The sequence below is a fragment of the Protomyctophum parallelum genome (assembly GCF_964188405.1).
Source record: "Protomyctophum parallelum genome assembly, chromosome: 7".
Taxonomy (NCBI): Eukaryota; Metazoa; Chordata; class Actinopteri; order Myctophiformes; family Myctophidae; genus Protomyctophum; species Protomyctophum parallelum.
Genome location: NC_139705.1, coordinates 24,750,293 through 24,770,320, shown reverse-complemented (window position 1 = coordinate 24,770,320; position 20,028 = coordinate 24,750,293). Strand labels below are relative to the sequence as shown.

General features: G+C 39.8%; 1 protein-coding gene across 14 annotated transcripts in view; it reads right to left on the bottom strand.

Moving 5' to 3' along the window:
* ubr4 (ubiquitin protein ligase E3 component n-recognin 4) overlaps positions 1–16,847 on the bottom strand; it is a 66,092-nt gene extending 49,245 nt beyond the window's left edge. For 6 of the 14 annotated variants that reach the window (XM_083769918.1, XM_083769928.1, XM_083769925.1 and 3 more), the window contains exons 1-18: positions 16,683–16,847; positions 12,846–12,943; positions 11,686–11,789; positions 10,730–10,859; positions 10,136–10,281; positions 9,772–9,874; positions 9,320–9,461; positions 9,043–9,167; positions 8,733–8,857; positions 8,513–8,572; positions 8,121–8,311; positions 7,412–7,526; positions 6,708–6,845; positions 6,469–6,586; positions 4,999–5,040; positions 2,962–3,149; positions 2,075–2,317; positions 978–1,147 (exon numbers count right to left, since the gene is read on the bottom strand). In XM_083769918.1, the coding sequence (XP_083626044.1) occupies positions 978–1,147; positions 2,075–2,317; positions 2,962–3,149; positions 4,999–5,040; positions 6,469–6,586; positions 6,708–6,845; positions 7,412–7,526; positions 8,121–8,311; positions 8,513–8,572; positions 8,733–8,857; positions 9,043–9,167; positions 9,320–9,461; positions 9,772–9,874; positions 10,136–10,281; positions 10,730–10,859; positions 11,686–11,789; positions 12,846–12,943; positions 16,683–16,807 (2,363 nt within the window). In that variant the 5' untranslated portion in view covers positions 16,808–16,847. The remainder of the gene's footprint in view (positions 1–977; positions 1,148–2,074; positions 2,318–2,961; positions 3,150–4,998; positions 5,041–6,468; positions 6,587–6,707; positions 6,846–7,411; positions 7,527–8,120; positions 8,312–8,512; positions 8,573–8,732; positions 8,858–9,042; positions 9,168–9,319; positions 9,462–9,771; positions 9,875–10,135; positions 10,282–10,729; positions 10,860–11,685; positions 11,790–12,845; positions 12,944–16,682) is intronic. The other 8 variants (XM_083769929.1, XM_083769920.1, XM_083769922.1 and 5 more) reach the window with 3 other exon arrangements.
* Between the last annotated feature and the right edge of the window lie 3,181 nt (positions 16,848–20,028).

Below are 20,028 nucleotides of genomic sequence, written 5' to 3'. Positions count from 1 at the left end.
GGCATCAGCCTGCTGCATCCTCCTAGCTGTTGTGTGCTAAGCTAAATCATCATACAGAACAGTCAACACGGCATTGACCAGGGTTGCCACATTGACTGAGAGGGAAACAAGCAACCAGGTCTATGAAAATGTTAACAGGCCAGATCAAGTCAGAAAATAAATCTAGAATAAGCAACAATATTGCTGACTGTCAAACATCATTGTCCAATGTTGTTTTACAGCAGTGGTTCTCAAACATTTTCATGTCATGGACCACTAATATTCTATATGTATATATATTTATATATATATATTATATATATATAATATATATATTTACTATATATATTTACTATATATACACACCGGTATATATACAGTATACACAAACCGTATATCTAGGTGTGCCCCGAGATTTTTAGGCTATGAAAAGTGTGCCCTGGGACAAAAAAGGTTGAGTTAAGCGGTGCCCAAAAGGTAGATCACGATCTACCAGTAACGTCAGATCAGGGGTTTTGTCGGCCAGCGCCAAAAATGCTCCCCGACAGCATAATCGGAGCAAATACCGGGCAGTGTGTATGAGCCATAACGTGTTGACTACACTACACTACACTAATAAGGACACAAAATAATAACCCATAAGTATTCATCCCCAAAGTAACTCTGGGATGAGCGGCCACGAAGCGGCCGTGAAATTCTAGTAATAAATATAATATAATATATCGGTATTGGAATCGTATCGATTTGACCCTGCAAATAATTGGAGATCGGATATCAGTCATAATTTCAATACTGTGCATCTCTAGTTCTAAGCATCTCATAGTCAGAGTATGTACATACAATACTTTATGACAGAAGTGCCATGAACCAAGCCAAGTGAATCAACCTTGTACTTTTGGAGATGCAGATTTATGAAATACAGGTCAGTAAGGGCAAACTTGTGGTACATCATTGACTTGAGTGACTTATACGAGCGAGTACTGGTTTCCATAGCGTACCTTTCCCAAACCTTCGTGCACTCGGGCACATCAGGTTCTCCTTGCAGGCTGGCTTTATGCTGCCATATAAGCAGAAGTCTTGAGAGCACTGAGAGGGACTGAGGGTGGATGTAGAGAGGCCATGGACCCTCTGAAAAGGGGGCAACTCCCAGCTGCTGAAGAAGGGTTGTCTGAAAGGGACAACAACAATACGGCTGTAAGCCAATCCGAACTTATCTTCACTTTTGCTCTTGTTGAATAATGAGGATGATTGGTTGCAGTTTCACCTTAAAGGACAACTTGAGTTTTTTTCAACCAAGGTTCATGTTTTAGGTTGTTATTAGAGAAACTAAAAGATGAGTGTTCTTTTTTTTCATTTGCTGCTTTCTTTCGTTTTAGGGATTTCAGCTGTTTTTGACAGGTGGGCGGGGGCATTCGAGCATGGGGCTAAATATGTATTTTTTTACAACATTTTATAGTGATTTATTTTTTAATCATTTACTATAGTCCTAATAAACCCCTGGAAATTTCATCTGGCCACAAAACATCACGAGATCTACTGAATGTGTCAAACTGACATTGAGCCTATGACACACAGTGTGGCTTCCCCCCAGTAGGCTACCGTCACATTCAGTAGATCCTGTGATTTATTTGTGGCCAGATGTAATTTCCTGGGGTTTATTAGGGCTATAGTAAATAATAAAAAAATAAATCTCCATAATATTTTGTAAAAAAATACATATTTAGCACCATGCTCGAATGCCCCCGCCCCCCTGTACAAAACAGCTACAATCCCTAAAACGAAAGAAAGCAGCAAATGGGAAAAAAATAACACTCATCTTTTAGTTTCTCTAATAACAACCTACAACATGAACCTTGGTTGAAAAAAACTAAAGTTGTCCTTTAATGTTGTGCTTTGAGACGTATTATTGATTAACAACATCAAATTATTATTACTTGATGTGTTATAAAACGTTATATATCCCGTGCTGTATTCTTAAAGTGCTGTTAAGACAAACTTAAGACAAAGCCTGTGTGTACTGTAGACAAAGGTTAACCTACTACTACCATTCTTTTTGGTGTAAAAGTAACCTGCTGTAAATCATCTCATTTCTTACCTGCAAGGCTGGGGATGGGAGGTCTGATGTCACCAGGGTGTGGTTGAAGTGATAAAGCGCCAGGGAAAACACTTCATCTGAGGACCCTTTGACATCTTTGTCTACGTCTTTGATGATGCTGGCCAATGTAGCCATGTGCTGTTCGGTAAGAGACACACTCAGGTAGTTGCGAATGAAGTTGTTCCGAGACTTCAGCATGGAAGTGGTGATGAAGTTCAGAATGCTGGATGCCAGACTCAGGAACTAACAGGAAAATAAACAACAATGAATTGTAAAAAAAAAAAACGAAGAGTCGTATTCTCTCTCTGTGAAAACTGCACATGATCCAACTCTTTGAATAAAATTTACTTAAAAAAAAAAAAAAAAAAAAAAGAATTGTAGAGGTATTCAGAGTTTAGAACAGGAAACGGGCAACGGAAAAAAGCGTGTGCAGAAATGAACATTATGAATTTTTACTTTGAGTCTTATTATACAAAATGCTATTACCCATCAATATCCAACTATTCAGCATTTGAGTAATTATAATGTTAGTTTTATAGTAAAATGTAAACAAGGTTTGTATTTTTATTGTTTTGCCAGTGTTCGTGGTATAGGTAACCTGTAGGTCTCTGTGTGCGTGTAAGGGAGAGAGTCTATGCACGAATGAGTATGCATGTATGAGGATGGTGTGAAGGAAAAAAGATAAAACTTTGTGTGGGAGGAGTTACAATGTCACTGCTAAAACCTAAATAAAATGCCTAACGTATTGAGAAACCAATCCTTTGTCCCGCTTTGATTTTTGTTTGATGACTATGTCTAGGGTTTTGAATTGTCAAGAAGCATGTTGTACATTGTACTCAATAAAAAATAATACATTTAAAAAATAAATGTAGTGTTCAATGCCTCACCAGCTCTGGGTCCTTACGGCCAGCCAAGATGTTGCCGTTCTCACTTGTATTCTGCTTGCTGGGGCTCTTCAGTCTAGGGGATGTCTCCAGGGGTGGCGGTGGTGGAGGAGGTGGTGGAGCCACTTTGTCTTTGGTTGGAGAGATAGTCTCTTCAAACCAAAGACCCAAGATAGGCTCACTGTCATCATCTGAAAAGACACGCAGATCATTAAAATGCATTCCCTAACATAAATGTATATGCTCAAACATTAATGACACAATGTTGATTGTGACACCAACAATGCAGTGCGGCAGGTAGACCAAAGTGCCAAAGTCTGCTATTAGCTTAAGGGCTGTGACTGACATTTAATTGGGTAATATCCACTTAAAGGGCAAAAGAAGTGAGCACAGTGAGTGCGTATCAGAATAGAGGGTATGCGCATGCATAATGTGCGTGGCAAATCGAGTGGCAAAGTGGGTTTAACGTTTAATGCAATCAGACTTTTCTGTTTAGATGTAAGGGCTGTCAAGGCCAGAATTTGCTGTTTTTTGCCACTCAGTAGGCATTCCCACATAACTTCCGGGTAGGATGATGTCACATGCATACCCTCTATGTTAGATGTTTGGATACAACAGACATGCTCATATTGCTCAGAAAACAAAATTTGGCTCAGCCTCTTCTACTTAATTTAGTGTAAAAATTATCTAGCAACATAGAAACAACCCATCACTAATGCTTTACAATCTAGCTTCTAGCTCTGACATGCTCTGTGACCTGTATTTGATGCTGTCCAAATACATAAAATTTGTATTAAGATTTCAATGGCATTATTACATTTCGGGCCATTGTACTGTACATGTCAAATGTGATTAAATAAGAAATTACTCTAGCATCTATGGCCCAATTCCCTTCCACAATTGTGCATTGGCTACACAATGCAATACACAGATGAGCTGCAGCGGCTGCAGCCAACTCTGTTCAACTCGTTTTCCATAAACAGACATTGCAAATATCAATAATCCGATTCCTCCATTTTAAACAATGCGATGCGTAATGACTTACAGCTTATCATATGCATTCTGAAGCCATCCAGGGTACAGTATGTGGTTATATTGTAAATACCGGGTTTTGATAAAGCCTCCATTTATGATCTGAAAGCAGGTTAATCCTTAACTCCCATCTGGATCATCACAAGCAAAATCTAACAACCCTCTAATATAATACTTGATTGATACACTAGATGCATCACTTGGGACAATCCCCTTATTTGTAGTAGCCATTAATCATCAACAGTTATTTAGTTCATAAAGAATATTCACATCTACTTGCATCATAAAGAAAACAGCATCACGACGGTGAAATATAATCAATGTTTAGCCTATGGCTCAAAGCACAGCCGGGAGATGTTATGTTGAAGGGTCGCTTATGCTCATTCTTGCTTTGATAGGAATGAACTCTTCAGGCGGCACTATTCTGCTCCCCAAAAGTCAGCATGTAAAAATACCTAATTCATTCTTTGTAATACTGAAAATAATTGATTTTTAAACTGGGAAACATTATGTAATAAACGTAAACATACAAGTAAGGTGCAGAAAAGGGTTGAAGGAATAAAGAAGAAAGGTCTCTTCTCACTCTACTGCATATGTTTGATGGAGGAAAACATTCCAGAGAAAATATAACTGGGAGATTAAGTTTTTAACTTTTTTTATAATAATGTAAATGGATACTGGAAGGCAAATCAGTATGAATTGGCTACAGAAGACTGTGGAAAATAGTGTGATGAAGTATTCCTATCAAGCCAAGAAGGAGTACCTACACACATGAACCTACTGGTAACTATTCACAGTACTACTCTAAGCCAGAGAGGTACACAAGACAACACTGCGTGAGAGACATCTTGCTAAAGCCTGCTCATCTGTAGTTCTGTTCCTAAACTAAACATGGCCAGATTAAATTGTGAGACATAGACCAAAATAAATAAATAAAAGAAAAACAGATCAATCTAGGAAAGTGAGGTGAACACCAAGTCTTTGACCTGAGGACAGAAAACTGCTGACCTGAGACACAAGCTGCACTTGTCTTCTCCTCTCTTCTTTCTGCTGAGATAGTAGACACTGTCAACTACACTGGCATTGTGCAATGGAGTGACAACAACAACAATATGGGTCAGTGTTGTTGTATGTATGACTACTTGTGTGGTGTCCCATTGTATTTATTTGTTGTGTGTGTGTGTGTGTGTGTGTGTGTGTGTGTGTGTGTGTGTGTGTGTGTGTGTGTGTGTGTGAGAGCGTGTGTGTGTGTGCGCGTGTTGTGCGTGCGTGCGTGCGTGCGTGCGTGTGTGTATTTCTTTAGACACATGAATGAGTTTTATTCCAAAATGCTATACAACCAATTGCGGGAGGTGAAATTTACAACATCATCATGGAGGTGAAATTTATAACATCATTACTAACATTACAAGTACTTTGTTAATATTATTATTATTACAGAATGAGTCCACAGAACTGTGCCAATTATTCTCTAGTATGAAAGTGATCAAGACCTCCAATTTTGCAGACCCCATTGATTACTGTGACAAAATCAAACATTTTTTCTGCCGAGTCAAACAGCTACCATCAAGACCGCTAATTTGAAAACTGTTTTAGTGAGGACTTTCTTTGTGTGTGCGTGCGTGCGTGTGTGTGTGTGTGTGTGCGTGTGTCTCTGTCTGCCTGTTTTAGTCAACTCAAAAACGTTGGAACAAAAGTCTTCACATGACCCTCAGACTGACATGAATGTACTGACCTTTCTATAGGCTGCCACCAGGTGGCCTGACTCAGTCAATTACTCACTTTCCCACAGCCTTCATATAGCCTGTCCTACACAGCCTAAGCTATTCAAAGCATCCTTGATGCATCTCAGCCCTAACACTGCGCTCATATCAGAACACAGGAGAAGACTGAAAGTACTTTCAGCACAGGTTTAGACACACACCTTGTTATTAGGAACATAAGGCCATGTTATATGCATTTTAGTCTTAGATAGGACAGATGAAGGGCATACATGTGTCTGACCGTCTGTGAGCAGCTAATCTTGGCTCGGGCACCACTTAAACTTTAGGTCATACAATTGATGAACAGCTTGTCCTTGAGTCGCTGAGACCATAACTGGCCACTGATTGCAAGTTACCCTGGATAAGAGCATCAAATAAATGCCTTGATATTTTCACGCCATAATAATCCGCCGTAGAACAGATATTTTCAGCAATTAACACATTCAGAATTGTATTTTAAGGTGTACTGTATATAGATCAGATTATGATTGTTTGCATTGAATAAATTATCAGTATGGTGATGAACAACAACGGGGGGAAATGTATCAAGTCCATTGTCTTTGTTTAACATTTGATGAATGCTTTTATCCAAAGTCCTTCACAATTAGCCAAGTGCAGAGACTAGTAGCATGAACCTCACATCCTTCTCCAGTATGGATGGCTGCCTGCTACAGTGTTCATGCATCAGATTATCATACAGAATAATGCTCATTACCTTGACTGCTATCCTCCTCCGTACTGCTGAAGTCGTCTTCATAGTAGGTGTTTGAGTCAGTGGAGGCACTGGCATCACTGCTGACTGAACCCTTCCTCTGGCGCTGGAGGACACATGCCTGATGGACGAAGGACATGAGGACAGCATGATGACTGTAGGCCTGCCCTCTGACATTTTTCTTTTTTACCGGACACAATGTCCGAAGATAATTATATGTTCCGGTCTTTGTCAATTACTACCTTCTTGTATGACGTAGACAGCAGGGTGAAGAGCAGGTTGGTCAGCGGTACAGAGTCTATGAGCCTTTGGACTCTCTGGATGGAGGTGCTCTGAGCCATGATGTTGAGCTCAGCTGGGGGTCCATCACTGGCCCAGCCCTGTTGGGAAGGGAGGATAAAAAGGAAACCCAAATGGTTAGTTGTGATTTTTGTAACATTGTAACGTTTTTGGGTGGGCCTAACATCAATGCTTAACTTATACTCTGTTGAATGATGGTTTTGCACACCAAAAATAGCCAATCTACAAGCTGTATGGCTGTTTTTGGTAAGCGACACCACCGCAAAAACTTTAAAAGAAAATTCTGGATTGTTACAGAAGCCCTTTTGGGACAAAACACTGTGCAACTACTTTGTTCATTATGAAAGACAGATGTGTTGTTGAGCAATAAAGAAAAAACTATTTAGCCTCAAGACCCAGCGTGCACGGTCAGAGCTGCTCTGTGGATGTTATGTCATTTATTTTTTCACCTGTGCCACTCGTCATTGGCTTATAACAGTCAGATTAAGGTAAGAAAACAGCCAATCCAGAATTATCCTTTATTTTATAAATTAATTTCAGACTTCATTTCAGTAAATCACAGGTGGTCAGGCCCACCAATAATATGCATCAGACGTTAGATATCCATCTTATTACCTGGCTCCTGCGAGACTACACTTCAACTCACTTGATTGTTGCTTACCCGGTGCAGGGCCTCTACCTGAAGGTCCTGGAAAAGCGATGTCAGGAGTTTGATGGAGTGGTTAGCCAGGATTACAGACAGAACTCCAAAGCCTTGGTGTCTTTGAAAAAAAGAAACGGTCATCAATGATGATCAATCTCAGGCTGGTGTAACACCCGAGAATAGAACGCGGGTCTCCCGCGTGGAAAGCCAACATCATAACCACCAGGTTGTGACTTGTGAGTCACTGCTAAACTATATTTAATATAATTTTTATTTTGAATCGTTCGGGAATTGCGATTCTAATTCGAAGGCTCAGGCTGAGGTTATGACTTGTGAGCCACTCTGTGTAGCAGACTATAAAAATTATACCAATGCTTTTCTCTCAGCATCAAGATTTGGATTGGGGATAAGTGCTACTACAATATATTTGGCTTCAACACAGTGAAAAAACTAACAATTTGCAATTTGAGGCCATGTCTGCATAGTTAAGAGCTGTTTTAGCACTGCACTTCTCAGATGGACTTAGTATGTCTACATGGTTTATGTAAGCAGAGCAAGGGATACTCTCATAAGTAAAGAAGTGATGTGAGAACCATTTCTCATGTTAGCATACCTAGCTAGCATAATGACTCCCCAAACTCTGACATGACAGGTGTGGTCTGACTAATGTATTCATATAATTTCATTCATGGGAGTATATATCAACTCTCACCCTTTCCCAGGGCCAAGTTTAGGGGACCCAGCTCCATCTTTGGTGCGTGCAGCGATGTCCCGAACACGCAGTGCAGCCAGAGGATCCTTCTCTTTACCTTTATCGGCCAGGGCAGTGGGGCTTAGGTTGAGGATCAGGTACAGACTGTTTAACAGGCACCAGGCTCCCAGCAACTGGAAATTCTGATAGTGCTGTTGAAAACAAAAAAGGAAAATAGTGTGTAACTATACTACTACTACTACTACCACCACCATTACTAGAATTGTTCAGGGCTTAAAGGAAAATCTGAAATCATGTTTTGACAGATGACTGCAATCAATTGTTGATACAGTATGGTAAATTAACATTTTCTGATCATCTGCATGCACTGCGCTTTATGGTACAGTACTCACCTCACCGCCCGCTCTACGAGAGTTACTGATGGCTTGTCCAATCATCTCATAGATTTCCAGCTGTTCACAAACACAAATATTTCATGTCTTCTACCATGCAAAAACACACTGCATTGGCCAATATGACCAATGCAATCTGAATTAGCAGGCTAATCTGTGTTCTTTTGGTTGAACCAGTAAACAATGCCATAAATCTGTTGTGGAAATCGGTAATACTCACACATTTCTGGACGATGGTGGCTGCATCATTTTCATAATCTTCCTCCTTTGTCCCTGTGGAGGCAGAGCGAAGCTGCACGCCACTGCCTACCTGCAAAATGGCCATGCAAGTAGCCACGCTGACACCTGAAGAAAAGGTCAAATATAGTTAATACAACTATACAACAGAAACTCTGACAATACAGGTCAAATTACAGGCTTTAGTTTAGACATACTATTGGGCCAACTGTCATTAGACCGACAACCTTAGTAGTTTTCATTAAAAGATAGTGATTGTTATGCTTAAATCCAGTTACTACTACAGTACATACCAGCATAGAGACAGCTCAGAGCCAATACGGTCATATCTAGTAGTCTGCCTGGTGTCAGGGGCTCCAGGACCGGTAGGGACAGTGTATCCAAAGCCATAGTCACATCAATCACCAGTGAATGGAACCTGAACACGGATTTAAACAAGTCAAGTACAATTAAGGACATTGGTACCTTCCCTTTGGTATCTGATTATGTAATTTTTTATTTAATTTTTCCCAACTAAGAACTTAATGAATCATCAGGACAGAGGGAACAGCAAACAAAGACATGACGTACCCATTGCGGACTGCAGTGGCATCAGCCACAGTTGCAGGCATGATGAAGAATGAGTTGGCTGATACAGCATCCTGGAAACGGTTGATATAGCGAAGAAAGTAGGGCAGGTTGAGGCACACTCGTAGCAACTTCTCAGACCCACCTGAACACATAAGGAATGAACAGAATTTTAAAAATGAACAAAAATGGGAGTACTTTCACTAGGTGCTAGCTGGGGCATGTACCATTAACATGACAATAATTCACTGTTCATTTAGTACCGATATATTTAAAAATTCAAATAAATATATACTTAAAATATGATATGTCTTGTATCTAATACAATGCAATACTGCACTGCCTAGGAATTCAAAAATGACAAGCATTGCACAACAAGTCCTCAAAGTTAGTTGTTATAACATGTCATAAATTAAACAATTGAATAGTAAATGAAACTCAAAGATTCTATTCACCTAGTTCCTGTAAGCTTGACACATTCTGAGAGACAAAGGCATTTTTCATCTTGGCCTGAATGGCCTGATCTGTTGTCGTTTGGTCATCACAATCACTCTCAGCCTACATGTAGTGAGGTTAGCACAAAAGGGGAAAAAGGGATTATGTTAAAGGTAACGGACAATAAAATGGATTACTGCAACTTCAGTGTTGTTCAAAAAAAAAAAATTACTTGGTCAAGCTATGAGAGAGATTAAAGCTGAGTTTGCTGGCAAGTGAAACAGAGCTGAAAACACTATGACAAGACTAGCGGTGAACTTTGGTTCACTATGGAGGCTCAATTAATTGCAATGAGCAGCTGATTGATGCATTGACTATACAAACCTGCATGTGAGCTGCTGACGGAGAGGCCAAGATGGTGGTAAGGTCAGGGTTAAAAACCGAAGTCAGCTGATTGAAGAAGTTCATTTGCACTTCCTTCTGTCGAAGCTCTGGGTTCACAGCACTGGGCAGCTCCTTCTGGTCTTCCACTGTTATATTAAAAAGAAGACAAAACCCTTACTGGCATGACTTTAGCAACATCAAAGACTGTGGCCCCGAGCTTTGTGCATACTGTACTACTGTAGACCCAAATTAAAAAATTTGCAGTGTGGGTTATCTTTTCTACTTCAGAATAATTTGCTCGTTTGCTCTAACATAATTATGAACTAACAAATTACTACATTGCCAGTTATGTTCTGACAATACACAGTATACTGCCCTATAAAGCCAACCAACTACCTGAGCACCTAGTCTGAGAAAAGTACAGTCCGTGTCCACAAGAATCAGTTGTCATGGGCAGGTGTGCTGCTATACTCGTATATTTTAATTTGTTGTGACTACCACAGTTTGCCATAACCTCTGGCATGTTATCGCTCTTTGCATCTGTAGATCAGTGTAGCTTTTTAACCTTTGCAAATCATTTTAAAGCAGACTTACCATCTGAAAGCGTCTTGACAGTTTGAGGCAACTTGGCGGATTTCATCATAGCAGTGAAGGTAATGATCTCTGTGCGGTCTAGTCTGCTGCAGCCAGTGCAAAGTCCTTTTATCAAAAGGATCAGGTGTTTCTTAAGGGAGGAAGGAACAACATAAATAGTTTAAATTCATTCAACTTTAAATTAAAGAAAGGCTAATGTCAAAATAGATGCATTCCCATTATAACAGTTTACCATTTAACTGATCATGGATTGCATTTTGGTTTATGTGCGTAAATTAAACTGTGTAATTGCTGTCTTTTGTTGTGTTGTTATACTATGCCATTTTATTTTTCTTGTTCTCTGTATGTTTGCTTTTTCTTTTATATGACCTTGTACAGCACTTTGGTTGACCTTTGGTCTTTGTAAATGTGCTTTATAAACAAAAGTTTGATTTAACTCAGAATATTGCATTTATTTGTATTCAGCATGTCAACATGTAAATATATGGGAAATAACATTGATATAAAAGCTTGCAGAGCAAGGGTAAATCCTGTATCATCTGTCAAGTTCAACAGTTACATTCTGCATACATCAACATCATTGTATGTCAAATTGAAAAAATAATAGCCCATCTACAAGCTCAAAACAGCTCACAGAGCATTGCGAGCATGTAGAACTCAGATTGAGGTGAGATTGACCTAATTCACCCCACAGGTTGTTGTTTTTTTATCTCACCTGCACACCCCACCCTTATGTTGTTGTTGCTTACTTTGTCATTTGTAATTGTGCAAGTAATCAAATACCTTCTATTATTGTTCCCCCACTTTTTCCGTTCACTCATTATGATACAGTATGTCCAGAATAGGCATGCTAGCTAGGGCTCATGTAGGTAGTCTTCTAGCATCAATACAGCCACAGCACTATCCTCCATTAGCCAGATTTGGTTAGGGGTTCATTTGGGGTACATTTGTCTTACCTGTGACACAGCACATGCTTCGTCTGGGTTCTCCAACCTCAGCAGGGAGAATTCTATCAGTACTTTGCATGCTGCAGCTACCGACAGCAACTGATTCCTGGGAACTACAATAATAAACAGAATATTAAGTGAACAGAAAAGATAGATTGGCCTAATTCATTTTTAAAGTTTTTATTAAGCATAGAAGAGGGGTATGGACAGGAAAGAATGCAGTACATATGTTATGCTTCTTTTTCTATTTTTACATACAAATACATAGACAGAGAGCAGACAGGAAACAGGACAGTTCTGATACTACATGGACAGAATTGTTTTTGAGTTGGTTTGAGTGGTCACAAAACTGAAACTGAAACTAAACAAATTTGACTAAACAAAATGAAATGAAAGACAAGACGAATAGCAACCCTAGATTGGCCTAATTAACGTAGGTTAATTTGATTTGTTTAATGGAATAAATATGTATAGCCATTATGAATTCTGGAAAGAAAAGAAAAAGTCACGAATGAATTATACATTTCACAAAACAATGTTCCGTTTTACAAAGTAGTTATATGAGCACAAATTAATACTTTTATCAAACAGATGGTAATATTTGTATTCGTCTTTTTCCCTATTTTACATCTAATTTAGTCATGATACCACCCCAAATGTTAAAGCCTTTAAGGCACAAAGTGGATAGGTAACAAAACCAACCACAAATCCCACTGCTAAGTGCTAACCCTACCGTTCTGTTTTGGGGAGGGTGCAGACAACTACATCTCGCCCATTACACGGTGACACTACTACCCACCGCTCCTTTTCACCCGACAGAGTGACAATTTCACTGAGCGCATTTACGCATGCAGAGGAACACTCTGCATGCGTTCCCACAGTTCCATTCCATGCTGAACAAACACCCAAACTAACCTGGAGTAGCTAATGCAGGCAGTGAAAGATCGCCCACCCACCCTGCCCTGGGTTGGGTTCCTCCCACCCATGAACACAAACACAGCCACTTGTTGGGAGGATTTTGTTTAGGATTCACCCCCAGTCTCCACGACATGAGCAGGAACTTTACCCCTACACCACTACCACCACAGGCCTCCCCACGTTTCACATTAAAAATGAAAAGTGAGAAAACAGAATGCCAATGAGGAAATGAAAGTCTGAAAGATACTTACTTTGTCCACATACTGTGGTGATGTAATGTGCAGATAGTGCCACGAATGATGAGTAGAAAGGCTCATATTGTTTGTCATGATGAAGAATCTCAGTTTCGCTGCAAATGACAATTAAAACACATTGTTTGTACTGTTAAATGTCCATTAGCATATATAATTAATAAATAATTACCATATAGGTTTTAGTAGTTTGAAATGGTTTTATAAAAAAAGTTATGGATATTTTCATTAAAAGAAAATCTACATATTAGTTTAAACAGCATGCCAGGAGTAATCTCTGTCCATAGTACTCCAAGGCTGAAAACATGTATCAGATCACAGGTCGTGACACACGTCATGTGTGACACGTCATGTGTGACAGGGGTTGACGCACTAACGGTTGCCCGACTGGCCGTAGCAAGTAAATAAAAGTTCAGGCAAGTGAAGTTTGATTTCAGATTGCCCGACCAGCAAGTGAATTCCGTCTTCATTAAATATTATTGGCTATTCATGAAGAACAATGCAACCTTTTTACAACTAGCTGTTGATGATTTTTTTCTCAAAGTGACTGTCGCCACTCGCAGTTATCAATTGGATTTAACATCAATATTTTCTACAAGCACAATTTACTTTTCAGGCAAGTGGGTATGACCTTTGCGCAAGTAATGATGGCCAAGTGCCTCTGAGACCTTATTGTCAACCCCTGTGTGTGTCATATCATATTTGACAGCGATTTGACAATCATGTATGAAACAATACTTTTAATACTTTTAGTACTTTTAGTCACACAGCACTTGCACACTTAAAGAACGTTTCCCCTTTTTTTGTCTGTGCTTGTATGCCTGGCACAAGGGTAATAATTATGCTACTGATTTCAGGTCTAATAAGCAGGCATTTATATTTTATTTGCTTTCTCGTATGTATGTATGTATGTATGTATGTATGTATGTATGTATGTATGTATGTATGTATGTATGTATGTATGTATGTATGTATGTATGTATGTCATAACATGCATTAGGTGCAAGAACAGCTGAAATAAATTCAGAGAGGCCCTGCCGAAGTTCTGAATTACATCCTTTTGAAATGATAGCCTACCCACCCCCAAAAAAAGGCTGTTCGGATGAACTAAGTAGTCACCTTAAGTGGTGACTGGTGATAAGTAATTATATGACTATGGGTGATTATTAGGCTGAGCTTTGAGTCACGTTTGTAGTCTGCTTCGCCAACATAATGTCAACATTTCATACGACTACCGGTACATCAATTAACTTGCATTGTTCCCGAGTAGGCTGGTGCCCAAAAAGTGTGCCAGTCTAAGATTGTCTTAAATTAATGTCCTTAATATTGGCATAAAAACACCAACCTGGAATTAACTTTTCCATCGGCGAAAGATAATGAAATCTAGTGCGTGTGTGTGATTTTTCCTGAATTTGGCTGATGACAAAAAGTCTTGCGTAGCCATACAACTATTCCACAGTCTCAGTCTGAATGTTATGTACTACAGTAAACCTGGCGCGGTACAAACTGGACAAACCGAGGCCAACATATATATTCAGGTCTGAATGCAGCTTTAAAGTACTGTATAGTCTGGAACTACACCTCCCGAAGCAGGGAAAGGAAACAGTCATCGGTTTGTCATTTAGGTTCAGAAAAATATATTTTTTAAATATCTTCACTTTTTAAATATCTTCACTCACATTTGATTGTTGAATTTACATTTCTGATATGCAGCAAGCTATATAGTGTTTGAGTATTTTGATTTATATTAAGACAAATTGGTGCGAAAGACAAAATAGAAGTTGGGAGGAGGTATCACATCGACTTTACCCCTGGATCGTTTTCAGAGCTTCTGTGCTCCAGACTGTATGAAGGAAGCGTTCGAAAATTGTGGCAGGCAATAGTCTGGTTCGGGAGACTAGATGACAAATAGTAATTTTCAAAGCGTTTTTGTCTATTGCTCAAATACAAGTTTAGTTTCATGGGCAAATGGCCTAATGCTTGAAAAGGTTACAATGCAGGAACTAATTTATTCCTCACAATCTATAATGCATAGCAACCAGGCTACAATGAACGTATAGAGTTGCACGTTCTCTTTGCAGTTTGTCTGTTGCATCAAAACAAGCAATAGCATCACAGCACCCTAGGTAGGCTAATTGAATCCCCTCAGTACACCCAGTTCATGATTAACTATCTGAGTCGGGGTGTCAAATGAAAACCCACTGTACCTAAGTGACCTGTCTGAATTGACACGTGCACACAGTGTACTAGCCGCAATTTGCAACTCTAGATTTTTTTACAATGGGTTGAATCTAGAGTTGCAACAAGCTCCATCCACTTCCTATTCATCATTTTTGGTTTGCGATCTGCTTGTCTTAAACGACGTTAAACTCACCAACATTGCAGCTGTAGTCCAAGCTTGAATTATCCTCTTTCAATCTGCCGAGCTTGTTTTTCATAAAAATCCACCGTAGAGATGTTATGAGCTACTTTCTGTCAAGACATCCTCTGCAAGTGATTATTTTTCTAAGTGCTGGAGTTTGGAAGCACTCGTCGTACGTCACTTAACGGCCCTGCGTTCAACCTGTTTCGAATTTGCACATAATGCAGGAGGCAGCAGCGCGACCCGTTAACAGAAACGAGTGCTTCCAAACTGCAACACTTAAAAAAATAATCATTTGCAGAGGATGTCTTGACAGAAAGTAGCTCATAACATCTCTACGGTGGATTTTTATGAAAAACAAGCTCGGCAGATTGAAAGAGGATAATTCAAGCTTGGACTACAGCTGCAATGTTGGTGAGTTTAACGTCGTTTAAGACAAGCAGATCGCAAACCAAAAATGATGAATAGGAAGTGGATGGAGCTTGTTGCAACTCTAGATTCAACCCATTATAAAAAAAAATCTAGAGTTGCAAATTGCGGCTAACAGTGTACATGCGTTTGCTAAGCAGACAGACAGCACTGCAGTTTACACAATACAGTACACAATGGTTGTACAAAGAGTTCACAGACAAAATTCAGGACTAGATCACTGAACCTAATCCCTGCTGTTGACATTGACAACTGGCCCTGACAATAATAATCAACCACGTTCTCACGAGTTTGACACTAGTGTTGCACCACCCCTTTTACCAATAAGCAGTATCCGCATACAAAACTTCCTAACATCCACTCTATAATGTGATCCATTCTCTTAACAGCGCTAATGTAAAGTTAATCATTTCGTCGTATTCCAATATCCGAGAACCCTGGTCTACGCCTACATTTTCCGTCCAACCAAAACCACCCACACACCTGATGACCGTCAACTGACTCGCCAACACCCTAATGATTTATTTGCAATGCTAACGTAACAATATTAGGCCAACAACAATCCATATGGCTGTCTCGGTATGCTAACCGGGTTAAATACTCTAAAAGTGATGTTGTTAATGTAACTGTGTTGTTGTTCCTGGGCCTTGGGAACTTACCTAACGTTGGGCAGCTGGGTCCAAGGCCCATTAGCTAGCTGCTTGTTTGTGTTAGCTTGCTAATGATAAAGCAATTTTTCGTTCTTACAAACGTAAGTGAACATTTGCCACGGCATTTAAATGGAACTTCAGTCTCAGCCAAATGTTGACCGTGTCTTGTTCGTAATTGGCTTGTGAGTTACCAGAGAGTATAGGCGTTATAAGCCTTATAAATTAGTTAGCTAGCACAGTAGCTAACGTCAGTATACCACTGCCAGTCAAACAGCAGCTACCCAATGTTAGTCATCCAAGTTGGCTAGCAAGGTAGCTAGCCAGCTGACTGCAGGTGCGTACAGCTGATATCCAAGTAAACAGCGGCCCGTATTTTACTGACATGTAATAGAATACCTGTTTATTATAGATCCAATAAGCTGAGGTAGCTCTTTCGTTTCAAAAGCCGTATACGAAGCAGATAAAAGCGGTCGGACAGCCGCTGTCCATTCGTGTTCTCCGTCTCCTCCGCTTGACGCCATCTTGAAATTCTGTAGAAAAAAAAACAAAAAAATGAGCTACAGGAAGAAAAAACATTGCAACCGAATGTGAACCATAAGGGGCGCTCACGGACTCTTTTGACTTTACTATGTGTAGGCTACTGTTAACAATCTTGTTTAACAATACAATATTAAATCAATCAACATTGCACAAAACAAAGAAATACACAGTGTTGTTGACTATTTTCAGTATGTGCAATGAATTGTGGATAGGCCTATATAATAATCCAAAGAGAATATTCGTTATGTATTCTGTAAATTCTGATTCTGACGTTTGTAGATGTATTTAATCGATAAATACATCTACGAGAGTTCAACATTTATTTTATATTATATTTCATGTACGTATTCCCAAATACATCCACCTTATTATTAGAGATATTTGCATATTGCATATTTATTTTACACAAAATAAAAGAACATGACCTTGGGCTTGATTTGAATAGAAAACATCGGAACATGTCATTTTAAGGTTATTGGAGAAGTTAAATGGTCTGATTTCCAATATATGGTGGCTGAGTGATCGCAATAATAATCGCACACCAAAGTTCAAGTTGAAATCATGGTTGGATTTTGTTTTTAAATGCTGCTTCACTTGCTCGGCCTGCGCACATGACACCCTGGCCTGTTGGTGGCGCTAGCAGCAGGGGTGGAAAGAAAGGGGATGAACAGTGTTGCCATGTCTGCTTATTATAAGCGACCTTGGGCTTGTTTTTCTATAAAGTTGTAAATATTTGTAGTTGTTTCTAAAGTGTAGTGGCTTATTTGGGCTTGTTTCCAAATGCTGTTTAAACCAGTGATTCTCAGGTTCTCACCCAGAGACATTTCCAATGTTGTCAAGGACCCCCAGATTAGTCCAAGGACCCTACAACATCGTCAAAACATATTTTGTGCCACGGGACCCCATGCCAGCTTGTTGTTAAAACATTTAAGGGATTTTGACATAAAAAAAGTCTTTGTAATTTTACTTAATTAGTTTTGGTTTTCTGAGCTCAATTGCACCCAAAATCCCATTTCTTTTAAAGATTTGTTCTGGCCTTTCTGCCTCCATTGATTGATTGATCGATTGATACAACTCAATAGAAAAACTGTTAACTGTCTGTGAGTGGACGACACCATAAGCATAAAGCATTACACTTGTTTACAATAGGGCCCACCATGTTCAATTCATCATAACAATTTAGAGATGTACAAATATACTCTATAGGCCTATAGCCAAAAACATGAAATCATCATAGAGGAGGTAAAAAGGGAAAAAAACAAACATATATACAGTGAGGGGAAAATGGGGTGGGTGGGGGAGTCAGGTTTTACGGGGGCAGGGAGCGAAAATAATTTAGTCCCCTGTTTGTGCCGAATCTGGGTTGCACATGGTTTGTTGAACTCCCTCTGGTGTTGTGTATGGTGTGGACTGAAATTAAGGAAATATTTAGACAGGTACATGGGTATCACTATCTTGGTGCTGTATCGAATCTTGATTGATTGATTGAAATATTTATTAACAGTTTGTAGAATTTACAGTACATTTTAAGTACAAACTCAATACAAAGACTGTTAACTGTGAGTGGACGACCCAATTAAGCATTACACTTGTTTACAACAGGGTCCACATTGTTCAATTCATCAAAACATTTAGAGACATACAAATAGACACTTCTATGTAGCTAAAGAACAGAACAGGAATTCATCATATAGGAAGCAAAAAGGGAAAAGATACATATACAGTGAGGGGAAATGGGGCAGGGGGGGGGGATTCAGATTTTACAGAGGCCAGTTTCGAATTGCAGCCATCCGTAGGTGCCCTTTGAGAGCGGTTTTGAAGGAGTCAAGGGATTTACATGTCTTAATGACTGTTGGTAGGGCGTTCCACATTTTGGTGGCATAGGAGCGAAAATAATTTAGTCCCTTGTTTGTGCCGAATCTGGGTTGTACATGGTTTGTTGCACTCCCTCTGGTGTTGTGGGTGTGGACTTTGTTTACATTAAGGAAGTATTTAGACAGGTACATGGGTATCTTGGTGGTGTATCGAATCTTGTGGACCAGACCCATTGCAAGATGCTGTACTCTGTCGTCGACCCTAAGCCATCCCAGCCTGTCAAAGTGGGCAGGGGTGAGGTGGGTTCGGGGGGTGAACCAAGTAGGAGCCTGACCAGTTTGTTTTGGGAGGTCTGGAGCCTTGTTTTAAGGGCCTTTGAGGTGCTGTGGTACCAAGAGGTGGATGCATAGTCAAAGAAACCTTGTACGAGGGCTCCTGTTAAGGTCTTCAAGGTGTTTTTGCTGACCAGTGAGGAGATCCTGTAAAGGAATCTTGTTCTTTGATTGACTTTTTTGATTACGTTGGTGGCCATTTTATCACCGGAAAGATTGGCCTCCAGGATGGAACCTAGGTAGGTAATTTGATCTTTTCGTGTGATAATATTTTTGTCACCCACTCTAACCAAGAAGCCTTGGTCTTGTGGACCAGACCCATTGCAAGATGTCGTCAACCCTAAGCCATTACAGTCTGTCAAAATGGGCAGGGGTGAGGTGGGTTCGAGGAGTGAGGCCAAGTATAGTAACCTGACCAGTTAGTTTTGGGAAGTCTGGAGCCTTGTCTTAAGGGCCTTTGAGGTGCTGTGGTACCAAGAGTTGCATGCATAGTCGTAGAAACCTTGTACTAGCTGGGCTCCTGTTAGGGTCTTTAAGGTGTTTTTGTTGACCAGTGAGGAGATTCTGTATAGGAATCTTGTTCTTGGTTGACTTTTTTGATTACGTTGGTGGCCATTTTATCACCAGAAAGATTTGCCTCCAGGATGGAACCTAGGTACTAGTAGGTAATTTCAGGTAGAGAGAGGGGAGTTGCACCACTCAGTTCACACGGGTGTGATTTGTTAAGGGCCTTTAAGGGCCTGTGGTACCAATTAAGAGGTGTACGCATAGTCGAAGAAACCTTGTAGGGCTCCTGGTGGGTCTTCAAGGTGTTTTTGTTGACCATGACCAGTGAGGACTCCTCACTGAGGAGATCCTGTATAGGAATCTTGTTCTTTAACGCTCACAATGCGTCGACCATAGAGTATAAAGGGCGCCGACGCGTTGTGAGCTTGTAGATTCGGCTATTAAAAAAATTTAAAATTTAAAATTAAAAAAAAAAAAAAATAGTCGCTTCTTTCATAGAACTGGTCGCTTATTCTGTCACAGAATCTGGCAACACTGGAGATGAACCT